A 13,476-nucleotide genomic window follows, 5' to 3' on the forward strand; every position below is an offset into this window, starting at 1 on the left:
GTTTGCTAGTATCTTGTTGAGGATTTTTGCATCTATGTTCATCAGTGATATTGGCCTGTAGTTTTCTTTCTTTGTGACATCCTTGTCTGGTTTTGGTATCAAGGTGATGGTGGCCTCGTAGAAGGAGTTTGAGAGTGGTCCTCCCTCTGCTATATTTTGGAAGAGTTTCAGAAGGATAGGTGTTAGCTCTTCTCTAAATGTTTGATAGAATTCGCCTGTAAAGCCATCTGGTCCTGGGCTTTTCTTTGTTGGAAGGTTGTTAATCACAGTTTCAATTTCAGTGCTTGTGATTGGTCTGTTCATATTTTCTATTTCTTCCTGATTCAGTCTTGGCAGGTTGTGCATTTCTAAGAATTTGTCCATTTCTTCCAGATTGTCCATTTTATTGGCATAGAGTTGCTTGTAGTAATCTCTCATGATCTCTTTTATCTCTGCAGTGTCAGTTGTTACCTCTCCTTTTTCATTTCTAATTCTATTGATTTGAGTCTTCTCCCTTTTTTTCTTGATGAGTCTGGCTAGTGGTTTATCTATTTTGTTTATCTTCTCAAAGAACCAGCTTTTAGTTTTATTGATCTTTGCTATTGTTTCCTTCATTTCTTTTTCATTTATTTCTGATCTGATTTTTATGATTTCTTTCCTTCTGCTAGCTTTGGGGTTTTTTTGTTCTTCTTTCTCTAATTGCTTGAGGTGCAAGGTTAGGTTGTTTATTCGAGATGTTTCCTGCTTCTTAAGGTGGGCTTGTATTGCTATAAACTTCCCCCTTAGAACTGCTTTTGCTGCATCCCACAGGTTTTGGGTCGTTGTGTCTCCATTGTCATTTGTTTCTAGGTATTTTTTGATTTCCTCTTTGATTTCTTCAGTGATATCTTCATTATTAAGTAGTGTATTGTTTAGCCTCCATGTGTTTGTATTTTTTACAGATCTTTTCCTGTAATTGATATCTAGTCTCATGGCGTTGTGGTCAGAAAAGATACTTGATACAATTTCAATTTTCTTAAATTTACCAAGGCTTGATTTGTGACCTAAGATATGATCTATCCTGGAGAATGTTCCATGAGCACTTGAGAAAAATGTGTATTCTGTTGTTTTTGGATGGAGTGTCCTATAAATATCAATTAAGTCCATCTTGTTTAATGTATCATTTAAAGCTTGTGTTTCCTTATTTATTTTCATTTTGGATGATCTGTCCATGGGTGAAAGTGGGGTGTTTAAGTCCCCTACTATGAATGTGTTACTGTCGATTTCCCCTTTTATGGCTGTTAGTATTTGCCTTATGTATTGAGGTGCTCCTATGTTGGGTGCATAAATATTTACAATTGTTATATCTTCTTCTTGGATCGATCCCTTGATCATTATGTAGTGTCCTTCTTTGTCTCTTTTAATAGTCCTTATTTTAAAGTCTATTTTGTCTGATATGAGAATTGCTACTCCAGCTTTCTTTTGGCTTCCATTTGCATGGAATATCTTTTTCCATCCCCTTACTTTCAGTCTGTATGTGTCTCTAGGTCTGAAGTGGGTCTCTTGTAGACAGCATATATAAGGGTCTTGTTTTTGTATCCATTCAGCTAATCTGTGTCTTTTGGTGGGAGCATTTAGTCCATTTACATTTAAGGTAATTATCGATATGTATGTTCCTATTCCCATTTTCTAAATTGTTTTGGGTTCGTTATTATAGGTCTTTTCCTTCTCTTGTGTTTCTTGCCTAGAAAAGATCCTTTAGCATTTGTTGTAAAGCTGGTTTGGTGGTGCTGAACTCTCTCAGCTTTTGCTTGTCTGTAAAGGTTTTAATTTCTCCATCAAATCTGAATGAGATCCTTGCTGGGTAGAGTAGTCTTGGCTGCAGGTTTTTCTCCTTCATCACTTTCAGTATGTCCTGCCACTCCCTTCTGGCTTGTAGGGTTTCTGCTGAGAGATCAGCTGTTAACCTTATGGGGATTCCCTTATGTGTTATTTGTTGTTTTTCCCTTGCTGCTTTTAATATGCTTTCTTTGTATTTAATTTTTGACAGTTTGATTAATATGTGTCTTGGCGTGTTTCTCCTTGTATTTATCTTGTATGGGACTCTCTGTGCTTCCTGGACTTGATTAACTATTTCCTTTCCCATGTTAGGGAAGTTTTCAACTATAATCTCTTCAAATATTTTCTCAGTCCCTTTCTTTTTCTCTTCTTCTTCTGGAACCCCTATAATTCGAATGTTGGTGCGTTTAATGTTGTCCCAGAGGTCTCTGAGACTGTCCTCAGTTCTTTTCATTCTTTTTTCTTTATTCTGCTCTGCAGTAGTTATTTCCACTATTTTATCTTCCAGGTCACTTATCCGTTCTTCTGCCTCAGTTATTCTGCTATTGATCCCATCTAGAGTACTTTTAATTTCATTTATTGTGTTGTTCATCGTTGTTTGTTTCATCTTTAGTTCTTCTAGGTCCTTGTTAACTGATTCTTGCATTTTGTCCAATCTATTGTCCATTCTATCTCCAAGATTTCGGATCAACCTTACTATCATTATTCTGAATTCTCTTTCAGGTAGACTGCCTATTTCCTCTTCATTTGTTAGGTCTGGTGCATTTTTATCTTGCTCCTTTATCTGCTGTGTGTTTTTCTGTCTCCTCATTTTGCTTATCTTACTGTGTTTGGGGTCTCCTTTTTGCAGGCTGCAGGTTCGTAGTTCCTCCTGTTTTTGATGTCTGTCTCCAGTGGCTAAGGTTGGTTCAGTGGGTTGTGTAGGCTTCTTGGTGGAGGGGACTAGTGCCTGTGTTGTGGCGGATGAGGCTGGATCTTGTCTCTCTAGTGGGCAGGTTCACGTCTGGTGGTGTGTTTGGGGGTGTCTGTGGCCTTATTATGATTTTAGGCAGCCTCTCTGCTAATGGGTGAGGTTGTGTTCCTGTTTTGCTAGTTGTTTGGCATAGGTTTTCCAGCACTGTGGCTTGCTGGTCGTTGAGTGAAGCTGGGTGCTGGTGTTAAGATGGAGGTCTCTGGGAGATTTTCGCCGTTTGATATTATGTGGAGCTGGGAGGTCTCTTGTTGATCAGTGTCCTGAAGTTGGCTCTCCTACGTCAGAGGCAGAGCCCTGCCTCCTGGCTGGAGCACCAAAAGCTTTTCATCCACACGGCTCAGGATAAAAGGGAGAAAAAGTAGAGGGAATTAGTAGAAGTATGAGGAAAGAAAGAAGGAAAGGAGGGTAGGAAGGAAGGAAGAAAGAAAGAAGCAAAGAAGGAAAGAAGGCAAGAAGGAAAGAAAGGAGGGAGGGAGGGAGGAAGGAAGGAAGGAGGGAAAGAAGGAAGAAAGACAGAAAGAAAGAAGATACAGTAAAAATAAAATAAAGTATAATAAAGTTATTGAATTAAAAAATTCTTATTTAGAAAAAAAAAAAGGGACGGAAAGAACCTTAGGACAAATGTTGGCAGCAAAGCTATACAGACAAAATCTTACACAGAAGCGTACACATACACCCTCACTAAAAGAGGTAAATGGGGAAAAATCCTAAATCTTGCTGTCAGAGACCACCTCCTCAATCTGGGATGATTCGTTGTCTAAAGGAGGGAAGGAAGGACAGAAAGAAAGAAAGAAAGAACGAAGGTAAAGTATAATATTGTTATTAAAATTAATTATTAAGAAAAAAATTTAAAAAAACATGGACGGATAGAACTCTAGGACAAATGCTGGAAGCAAGACTATACAGACAAGATCTCACACAGAAGCATACACATACACATTCACAAAAAGAGGAAAGGGGAAAAAATCATAGATCTTGCTCCTAAAGTCCACTTCCTTAATTTGGGATGATTGGTTGTCTATTCAGGTATTCCATAGATGCAGGGTATATCAAGTTGATTGTGGAGCTTTAATCCACTGCTTCTGAGGCTGCTGGGAGAGATTTCCCTTTCTCTTCTTTGTTCTCACAGCTCTCAGGGCTCAGCTTTGGATTTGGCCCTGCCACTGCGTGTAGATCGCTGGAGGGCGTCTGTTTTTTGCTCAGACAGGATGGGGTTAAAAGAGCCGCTGATTGGGGGCTCTGGCGCACTCAGGCCGGCGGGGACGGAGGGGCACAGAGTGCGGGGCGGGCCTGCGGTGGCAAAGGCCGGCGTGACTTTGCACCAGCCTGAGGCGCGCTGTGCGCTGTCCCGGGGAAGTTGTCCCTGGATCCCGGGAACCTGGCAGTGGCGGGCTGCACAGGCTCCGCGGAAGAGGGGTGTGGAGAGTGACCTGTGCTCGCACACAGGCCCCTCGGTGGCGGCAGCAGCAGCCTTAACGTCTCCCGCCCGCCTCTGGGGTCCGCGCTTTCAGCCGCGGCTCGCGCCCGCCTCTGGGGTCCGCGCTTTCAGCCGCGGCTCGCGCCCGTCTCTGGATTCTGCGCTTTCAGCCGCGGCTCGCGCCCGTCTCTGGATTCCGCGCTTTCAGCTGCGGCTCGCGCCCGTCTCTGGGGTTCGCGCTTTTAGCCGCGGCTCGCGCCCGTCTCTGGAGTTCCTTTAAGCAGCGTTCTTAAACCCCTCTCCTCACGCCCCAGGAAACAAAGAGGGAAGGAAAAGTCTCCTGCCTCTTCGGCAGGTGCAGGCTTTTTCCCCCCCGGACTCCCTCCCGGCTAGCTGTGGTGCACTAACCCCTTCAGGCTATGTTCAAGCCGCCAACCCCAGTCCTCTCCCTGCGCTCCGGCCTCAGCTCGCAGCCCCGCCCGCCCCGGCGGGTGAGCAGACAAGCCTCTCGGGCTGGTGAGTGCCGGTCGGCACCGATCCTCTGTGCGGGAATCTCCCCGCTTTGCCCTCCGCACCCGTTGCTGTGCAGTCCTCCGCAGCTTCGAAGCTCCCCCCTCCGCCTCCGCAGTCTCCGCCCGCGAAGGGGCTTCCTAGTGTGTGGAAACTTTTCCGCCTTCACAGCTCCCTCCCACTGGTGCAGGTGCCGTCCCTATTCTTTTGTCTCTGTTTTTTCTTTTGTCCTACCCATGTACGTGGGGAGTTTCTTGCCTTTTGGGAGGTCTGAGGTCTTCTGCCAGCCTTCAGTAGGTGTTCTGTAGGAGTTGTTCCACGTGTATATGTATTTCTGGTGTATCTGTGGGAGGAAGGTGATCTCCGCGTCTTACTCTTCCGCCATCTTCCGCCTTCCTCTATAACATGTTTTTTGATGAAAGTTATTTAATGTACTGGAGATAACTGTGACTTACTGATCAAATATTTGAATACTTAAACTTACCTGGGATTTCATTTCTGCTGAAAGAAAAAGGTAGAACAGGACTCACTAAAACAAACAAACAAACATTAGAAATGAAAGTAAAAATCTTAACACACACTATCACTTTTGGAAGCAGCATAGAGGGGCAGTCAACGGTAAAACACTGGTGAAATAGGTCAAAACTCTAGGCCAAAAATCCATTATTATTATCATCAGTGACAGTACCACAACTGTGCCCTTCAGAATTAATAATCACTCCTAAGAATCTTCATTTGGCACCAGATGATGCGGTTAAGAGAAACACTCTGGGAGGTTTTGAATCAGACTTGGTTTTTTGTTAGCCAAGTTACAGGAGAATTTTTAAAGTGGGGGGAAGGGAAGAAGGAAACGGACCAGGAAAAGAATTTAAGCCATCATCTATAAACCAACAAAGCACTGATAGTTCCGAACATTATGTCAGACACTAAAATGACTGATATAGGCTCAAGTGGTTTACAAAACCTATAAAAAGACTACACCAGCAAAGTCCCCATTTATCTGTAGAGTTCAGAAACTAAAACAAGGAATATTTTAGCTTAAAAGCTTATCTCAAGAGAATCATACACATTTCACATGAATAAAAATACCTGAAACCAAACATTTTTAAAAGCTCCAATACCCAAAATATAAAGAAAAATATTAATTCAGAAGACTCAATCAATCCATGATAATCACAAAACGGCTGGGCAATCTCTATCTCCCTTCCACACTAACCATCCATCCCATGGAAGACCAAGGGAGATCAGACCTTCCAGACTTACCTTCCAGACCTTCCAGACACCTGGCTGCTGCAAAATTCTATGGAGACTCCTTGTGCAACAGCAGTTTCCCATCTCTTGTGTCTCTCCCTATCGTGATCATGATCATGCAGGAAGCAAGTCTGGCTGTGCTATTTCTTATCATTGTCTGTCACCCATCTGCAGCATGGTATTGTACAGATAAGGAAAAAGTAGTTCCCTTTCCCCCGGAAGGTTGAGGCTCAGGTACAGGGTAATTCTCCTGTGCACACAGTCATTATTTAGGCCGACTCAGTGACTTCAACAGGCTTAATCATGTGATCAGGTTTGTTGCCAGCTGCGTAATGCTCCCACATCTGTAGATAGAGCCTCTCTAGGTCCATTGTGTATTGTTTGGTGTTGAACAGAGGGCTAGATGTTCTCTGCTTCCAGACTTTGCCACGAATTTTCTTCAGGTATTCTAGATCAGTTCCCAGTTTCACAGCTATGTCTTCATATTCTTGTCTATTTTGAGCAATAAGCTCAAGACAGCCTAAACAAGTGAGCTGGGAAGCTGCAACTCGGGAAGCAAGAGTCTCTCCTGGCATAGTCACCACGGGTGTCCCTGACCAAAGGACATCCATCCCTGTGGTGTGTCCATTACAGAGTGGAGTGTCCAAGCAGACATCAGCCAGCTGGCCTCTCCGAACATGTTCCTCTTTAGGAGCAACAGGTGAAAAAATGATACGGTTCTGGGGAAGGCCCATATTTTGTGCATACTGTTGAATATTAGGTTCTCCTACTGCTGGAAAACGCAACAGCCACAGTACACTATTGGGAACACGCTTCAGAATATTTGCCCACATCTGCAAAGTAGATGGGTCAATTTTATATAACTGATTGAAGTTACAGTACACAATGGCATCTTCCGGTAACCCGTACTGAGAACGTGTGGTTACAATAATGGTACGGGGAACCTCCTCTCCAGTGGCAGCCTTAATGTTGATCTGGGTAGTTGCCAGTCCATTGCTAAGACTGAATCCATTAATTCTTATCTGAATTTGTCCTCTGTTAATCATTTCAATAACTGCCTCTGCAATAGTATTCATAGGAATGACAGGCATATTAAGAGCCGTATTACTGCTGTCTGCGTTGTCTCCTCCATCAGGACATTTCATCTTGACAATCTGCACATCTGGGAGACTATCAAGAAATGCTTTGAGGTCGATGCCATTCAGCACAATCCGATTGTCATAAATGTGCCCATTGGACTTAAAATCGATGACTGCCTTCTTCTTCAGGTGAGGGAACATATTAGCATGATCACCAATAAAGAAAGTATGGGGCATATAAGCCAGTTTCTCAGAATACTGCTCAGCAACTTCAGCAGGTGAAGTTTCCTGATCAGTGATGATATAATCCATGAAAAGCACGCCACTGGTCCCAGGGTAGCCCAGCCACATTGCCTGAATAGGAGCTGGCCTGAGAGCAAAGAGTTCATTTCGAGCACCCCTGGTATAACCATTCATATTTACAAGGATGTGTATACCATCTTGATGGATGCGATCAGCTGCTTTCCCATTGCACGGAATCTGAGAAAGATCAATGAAATGATGGGCTTCTGCCATCACCTTCGCTCGGAAGTTTGTGCCATCATCTGGGCTCAGGGCATAACAGAATACCTCAAATTTATCAGGATTGTGCATGCCTGGAATAGACTGCATAAGATGAGAAGTAGGATGATTCCCAAAGTCAGAACTCACGTATCCTACACGCAGTCGACCATCACTGAGCTTCAAGTCTTTTGGATGTTCGTACGGTGGTTTATGAAGGACACTGATCTCATCCAAGCAGAGGTTCCCATGGCTCTCAGCAATAGCCTTCCTGAAGCCATGAGAAAGAGGATAGAGCATACTATAATGAGGCTGCACAGAAGGCAACCTATTCTTCTCCAGCTGGTCAGCCACAATGCTGACCAACTTCTTCATTCGCTCATCATAGTCTGTCCAATCACAGACAATCTGCAGGCAATGAGCCAAATCACAATAAGCGTCAGGAAAATCAGGTTCAAGCTTCAGAGCAGTGCGATAAGAAGCAATTGCTTCTGGAATATTCCCTGAATACTTGTGAATGGAAGCCAGATTGCTGTGGGCATCCGCAAGTGCAGGGTTAATCTGAATGGCACGAGTATAACACTGCAAGGCTCCCTGAACATCCTGCATCTCCTTTAGAGTGTCTCCCATGTTACAGTAGGCATCAGCAAAGGTAGGACTGATTCGAACAGCCTCCTTATAATGCATCAGAGCTTCCTGCAGTTTTCCCTGCTGCTGCAATACACTTGCTAAATTTGAATGGGCAACAGCAAACTCTGGGAAGACTTCTAATACTTTACAATACAAGCGAACTGCCTCTTCAAAGTTTCCCTGGTCTCCTTTGATATTGGCTAGGTTATTCAGAGAGTCTGCATGGGTGGGACACAGCCGCAGAGCTGTATTATAACAATCTTCTGCTTCGGCAACACTGCCCTTCTCTTCCAGAGCGTTGGCTAGGTTGCAGTAAGCATCAGGGAAATGTGGTTGCAATTCAATAGCTCGCCTGTAGGTGTCTACTGCCAGATCCATCAGGCCTTGCTCATAGTATACACAAGCCAGGTTGGCATGTACCACTGCATGATTTGGGCTCAAGCTTAGGGCACAAAGGTAAGCTGCCACAGCTCTGTCAAAAATCCGTGCCTCTTTCAAGACATTTCCTAAATTGATATAAGCATCCACAAAATTGGGGTCAAGCGTGACAGCCTTTTCAAAGTGATGAATTGCAAGCCAAATCTCCCCTTGTGCATTGAGAACACAGCCAAGATTACTCCAAGCTACTGCAAAGTTCGGTTGCGTCTCCATTGCTTTCAAATAACATGCCTTGGCTCCTTCCAAGCGACCCAGGGCTTTGAGCAGGTTCCCCAGGTCACTGCGAACACAGTACAAATCAGGATTGCACTGAAGAACAGAGACGTAAGCTTGTACTGCCCCTTCCATGTCGCCTGCTGCTACCAAAGCGGCTGCCAGGTTAATATAACCATCGATGAAATCTGGTTTGAGATGCAATGCATGCCGGTAATGCTCAATTGCTTCCTGCAACTGCCCTCTTTCCTTGTACACATTCCCCAAATTCGAATAGGCTTCTGCCAGAAGAGGGTTCTGTTTAACTGCCAGAGTACTAAAGTGGGCAGATCTGTCCAGCCTTCGACACTGGAAGTGTAGAGATGAAAGTAATAAAAGTACTCCAGTATTGTCTGGCTCTTGTCTCCACAGCTGCATGCAGTGTCTCTCAGCTGCCTCAAAATCTTCTGCCTGATATTCTCGATGTGCCAACTCAGCTAACCCTTGGAAGGAAAGCATACGTTTCGTTGGTTCTGTGCTGTCGGCCACGTTGCCCACAGAAGACGCCATCTGGAGCTTCTGGAGAGAGAAAAGGGGGTAATTGAGTCCCGCTGCCGCCACTACTGGCAAGAATGTTTCTAGAGGTAGCAAATACGAGGGCAGCAGCTGTACCACTGCTTTGGCAGGCTTAAGCGGCGGCAACAGTTCCAGGCACCGAACCTTAGGAACTCTGGTTGGCCATCTACCTCTCACGCTCTTGAAATCTTAATTCTTAACCCTGCCCTCTTCCACCATTTTTCTCCTAACCAGGGAATAAAAATTACCTATACACTTGCCTTAGAAGAAATCAAAAGTCAGTAGTCCAAACACTTTTTAAAATTTTGTTTTCTGTCCAGTTGGAAAGGAAATACATGATTGACTTTACTTCATCATTCATATAGTCAATGTGGAAAACATTAGGGCCGTGAATTTCAATACAGTAAGATCAGAAAATTTTAAATTGGCCTTCCCAAACCACTAATAAGTAACCAATGTTATATATAATGCTAAAATCTTAGAGACTGAGTTTGATATTTTAAAAGTTCTGAAAGGATTAGCTAATTTCTCCTCATCATACTTCTCATGCCTCAAACCTGAGTATTACTTTTTTAAAATTAAATTTATCTTTATTTATTTATTTTTATTTTGGCTGCGTTGGGTTTTCAATGCTGCGTGCAGACTTTCTCTAGTTGTGGCGAGCGGGGGCTACTCTTTGTTGCGGTGCCTGGGCTTCTCATCACAGCAGCTTCTATTGTTGTTCCACAACTCTATGGGTTCCTTTTTAGGTCCTATGAAGAACCCTAGAAATTAGTTCATGGAATTGTAAGTTTTTGCAAAATTGTCAAAAGTGAGATATTTTAACTTCCATCAGGTAAGACCAGCGTCTCTTTCGTTGCCAATTTTCCTTCTATCATATTCCGCTATGTTGGATCATATTGGAATGGCCACAGGCTTTTTTGAAATCTGGCTAAGGAGATTTTCTTTTTTCTGTGGTACGCGGGCCTCTCACTGTTGTGGCCTCTCCCGTTGTGGAGCACAGGCTCTGGACGCACAGGCTCAGCGGCCATGGCTCACGGGCCTAGCCGCTCCGCGGCATGTGGGATCTTCCCGGACCGGGACACGAACCTGTGTCCCCTGCGTCGGCAGGTGGACTCTCGACCACTGCGCCACCAGGGAAGCCCTAAGGAGATGTTTTAAGTGAGGCTATTATGTGATTTTCAGACACCGCCATATGTAATTGACTATATACTATCGCATTACAGGAATAACTTCCAGTACTCATACTGACTACTCTACTGACTTAACCTAGCACAAGACACAGAAGCATAAGGACAAAAACCACCTTACAATATAGCCATGTCTTGCACTTCACAGCTCGCAAAGCATGTGCGTTTGAAGAAGAAAAACAGAACTGAAAAGTACAAAACCAGAAGCTAATCTGTGGAAAATTATTTCAATCATCAGGCATGTGAAAGATAAGTCAAAGATTCAGTTCTCATCAATGCTTAGTCAAAACGGAAATTTTCTTCTGTCAAGAATATACTCCAGGGGCTTCCCTGATGGCGCAGTGGTTAAGAAGCCACAGGGGACAAGGGTTCGAGTCCTGGTCCGGGAAGATCCCACATGTCACGGAGCAACTAAGCCGGTGTGCCACAACTACGGAACCTGTGCTCTAGAGCCCGTGAGCCACGACTATTGAGCCTGCGAGCCACAACTACTGAAGCCTCCGTGCCTAGCGCCCGTGCTCTGCAACAAGAGAAGCCATCGCAATGAGAAGCCTGTGCACCGCAACGAAGAGTAGCCCCCAGTCCCTGCAAGTAGAGAAAGCCTGAGCACAGCAACGAAGACCCAACACAGCCAAAAATAAATAAATGAATGAATGAATGAATGAATGGATGAATATACTCCATCAACAATGTGTGTAATGGAATGGTATGAATGAGTATTTTATCAGAATCCCTGTAATGCACAAACCTATAGCAGTACTGAAATCAGTAATGCATTTATAATAGTAAATACTTATAAGGAAGTAATCCATAGAGGTTTTCTCAAAGTTAACAATGAAAATTAATGTGACATTATCAATAATAAATTGTGAAGCTGAAATAAACTTTTCTATACTATTAATAACTAGAAGCAAATTCTAATCAACCATGCTACAAGAAATCTATGTCTAAAAACTACAAAGTTTATTTCTTAAAATTTTATTTCAAAAATACATAAACTGTCGTATGAGGAGGCAGTTAAAGAATATATAGCTAAAAGAGTGGGGGAAAAGTTTTATAGAGACACATCTGGCAGTAGTTCATTTTTAAATGTCATTTTTCTAGATTTTGTGACACCTATAGTATTGATATTTGAAAGCATTTAAAAAATTGTAATTTGAAGATTTGCTACTTCCAGGTAGAATAAAATATTTTGAAGCAAAACAACGTTTCCACTGAGAAAAACAAAAAAAGCCAAATAAAATAGCCAGCATTCAATCAAAAAGTTCTAGACAAACCAAGAGATAGAATCATATGGCTAAAATTCTAAGAAAAGAACAGATAATACAAAAATATTTATATAAGATATTGTGTGTCTTTATCAGGAAAAGTCTTTATCAAGAAAAGACTTTAAAATCATCAGAATTAATATTATATTTTATTTGTATATTATATTTATATATAGATATTTATATATTTATATAAAGAACTTAAAGATAAAGCCCTAGTTAAGGCAGTGACAAGAGCAGTAGCAGTGGGAGTGAAAAGAAATGGTTATATTCAAGCATATTTTGTCAGGAAAAGTCCAAGATCAAATGTCTGACTGCATACATGGGATGGATAGACGGAGTGGGAAAAATCAAAGTTAACTATAGAGGTTCTAGTGAAGATGGGGTTGCCGTCACCCAACCCAAGGGGCTGCGATCATCCCCAAGGTCTAGGAGACTCAAAGGGAAGGTCATGGTCAGAGGCAAAGTTAATTGGTGGGAAAATAAGACTCCCAGTCTCTCCATCTCCTTATACCAGTTTTTTTGGTAACATCTTTATTGGAGTATAATTGCTTTACAATGGTGTGTTAGTTTCTGCTTTATAACAAAGTAAATCAGTTATACATATGTCCCCATATCTCCTCCCTCTTGCATCTCCCTCCCTCCCACCCTCCCTATCCCACCCCTCTAGGTGGTCACAAAGCACCGAGCGCATCTCCCTGTGCTATGCGGAAGCTTCCCACTAGCTATCTATTCCTTATACCAGTTTTGTTTTTCTGCTCATATACGTAGCAGCATTTCATTCAAGGGGAAAGTCATTGATCTGACTGGTCAAATTAAACAACATAGTTCAAGGCACATTTACAGTGGTTAGTTCCTCCACAATTTAGAAAGTCACATTCATAATTTCCCTCTTCCTACACCGCGGAACACATTGGCCATTCCTCCAAAGTTTCCACTCCACAGAGTGGACCAGAGATGACGTGAGCCCAGAACTGAGAGCTTGGCATGAGATGGTGTCAGCCCCACGTAGAGCTCTGGCATAAGTTATAACCCAACCCAGCTCTACAGAGAGCTCTGCATGGAATCTGGGAGTAAACTCAGCCATAATAATGGGATTCTGTTTTTCATTTGCTTTTCTTCCTTGCTTAACTTTCCCTGGCCACTCTGACAAACAAACTTTCAGGCATTCCTGGGCCACTCACTAACTTTATTCCATTTTATGTCATCCAGATTCCCAAGAAAATTACTAACTATAAGGAGGGAAATTTGGAACATGGTGAGTTTTAGATGCCTGAAATATACAGGTCATTGAAACCAGTTAAGTAGCAAATTATCTGGATCTCAAATATGCCAGTAAAATAGCAGACTAAGCTCAATTTAATGTACTCTTACTGGAGACACACGTAAATTCTGGGTCAATTTTGAAAAAGTTAAAAGGACATAGCTGAGATTAAAAGAAAGAAAGGAACACCTGCATGTTTCAGAAAGTAACAGAGAAATTAAATCCAGAGAAAGAAGAGCGGACTGATGTCTGTGGGTTCTGTTCCTTAGTATAGGCCTTATGTAAATAGGGGCTGGAGCTAGAAATCTAACATTACCTTGAGGCCAGGAATTTATAGACTCAGGATGGAACAATATTGAGAAGTTGGTACAGATATCCTACAGAAATTTC

General features: G+C 42.8%; 1 protein-coding gene across 1 annotated transcript; it reads right to left on the reverse strand.

Annotated features, from left to right (window-relative positions):
- Positions 1–6,217: 6,217 nt before the first annotated feature.
- Positions 6,218–9,358, reverse strand: LOC309974432 (UDP-N-acetylglucosamine--peptide N-acetylglucosaminyltransferase 110 kDa subunit-like; the record flags this gene model as incomplete). The annotated part of the gene is made up of 1 exon (XM_082859044.1): positions 6,218–9,358. The coding sequence occupies one exon, from the start codon at positions 9,356–9,358 to the stop codon at positions 6,218–6,220; it is 3,141 nt and encodes a 1,046-aa protein (XP_082715170.1).
- Positions 9,359–13,476: the final 4,118 nt, after the last annotated feature.

The sequence above is a fragment of the Leucopleurus acutus genome (genome assembly GCF_964270905.1).
Source record: "Leucopleurus acutus genome assembly, chromosome: 17".
Classification (NCBI taxonomy): domain Eukaryota; kingdom Metazoa; phylum Chordata; class Mammalia; order Artiodactyla; family Delphinidae; genus Leucopleurus; species Leucopleurus acutus.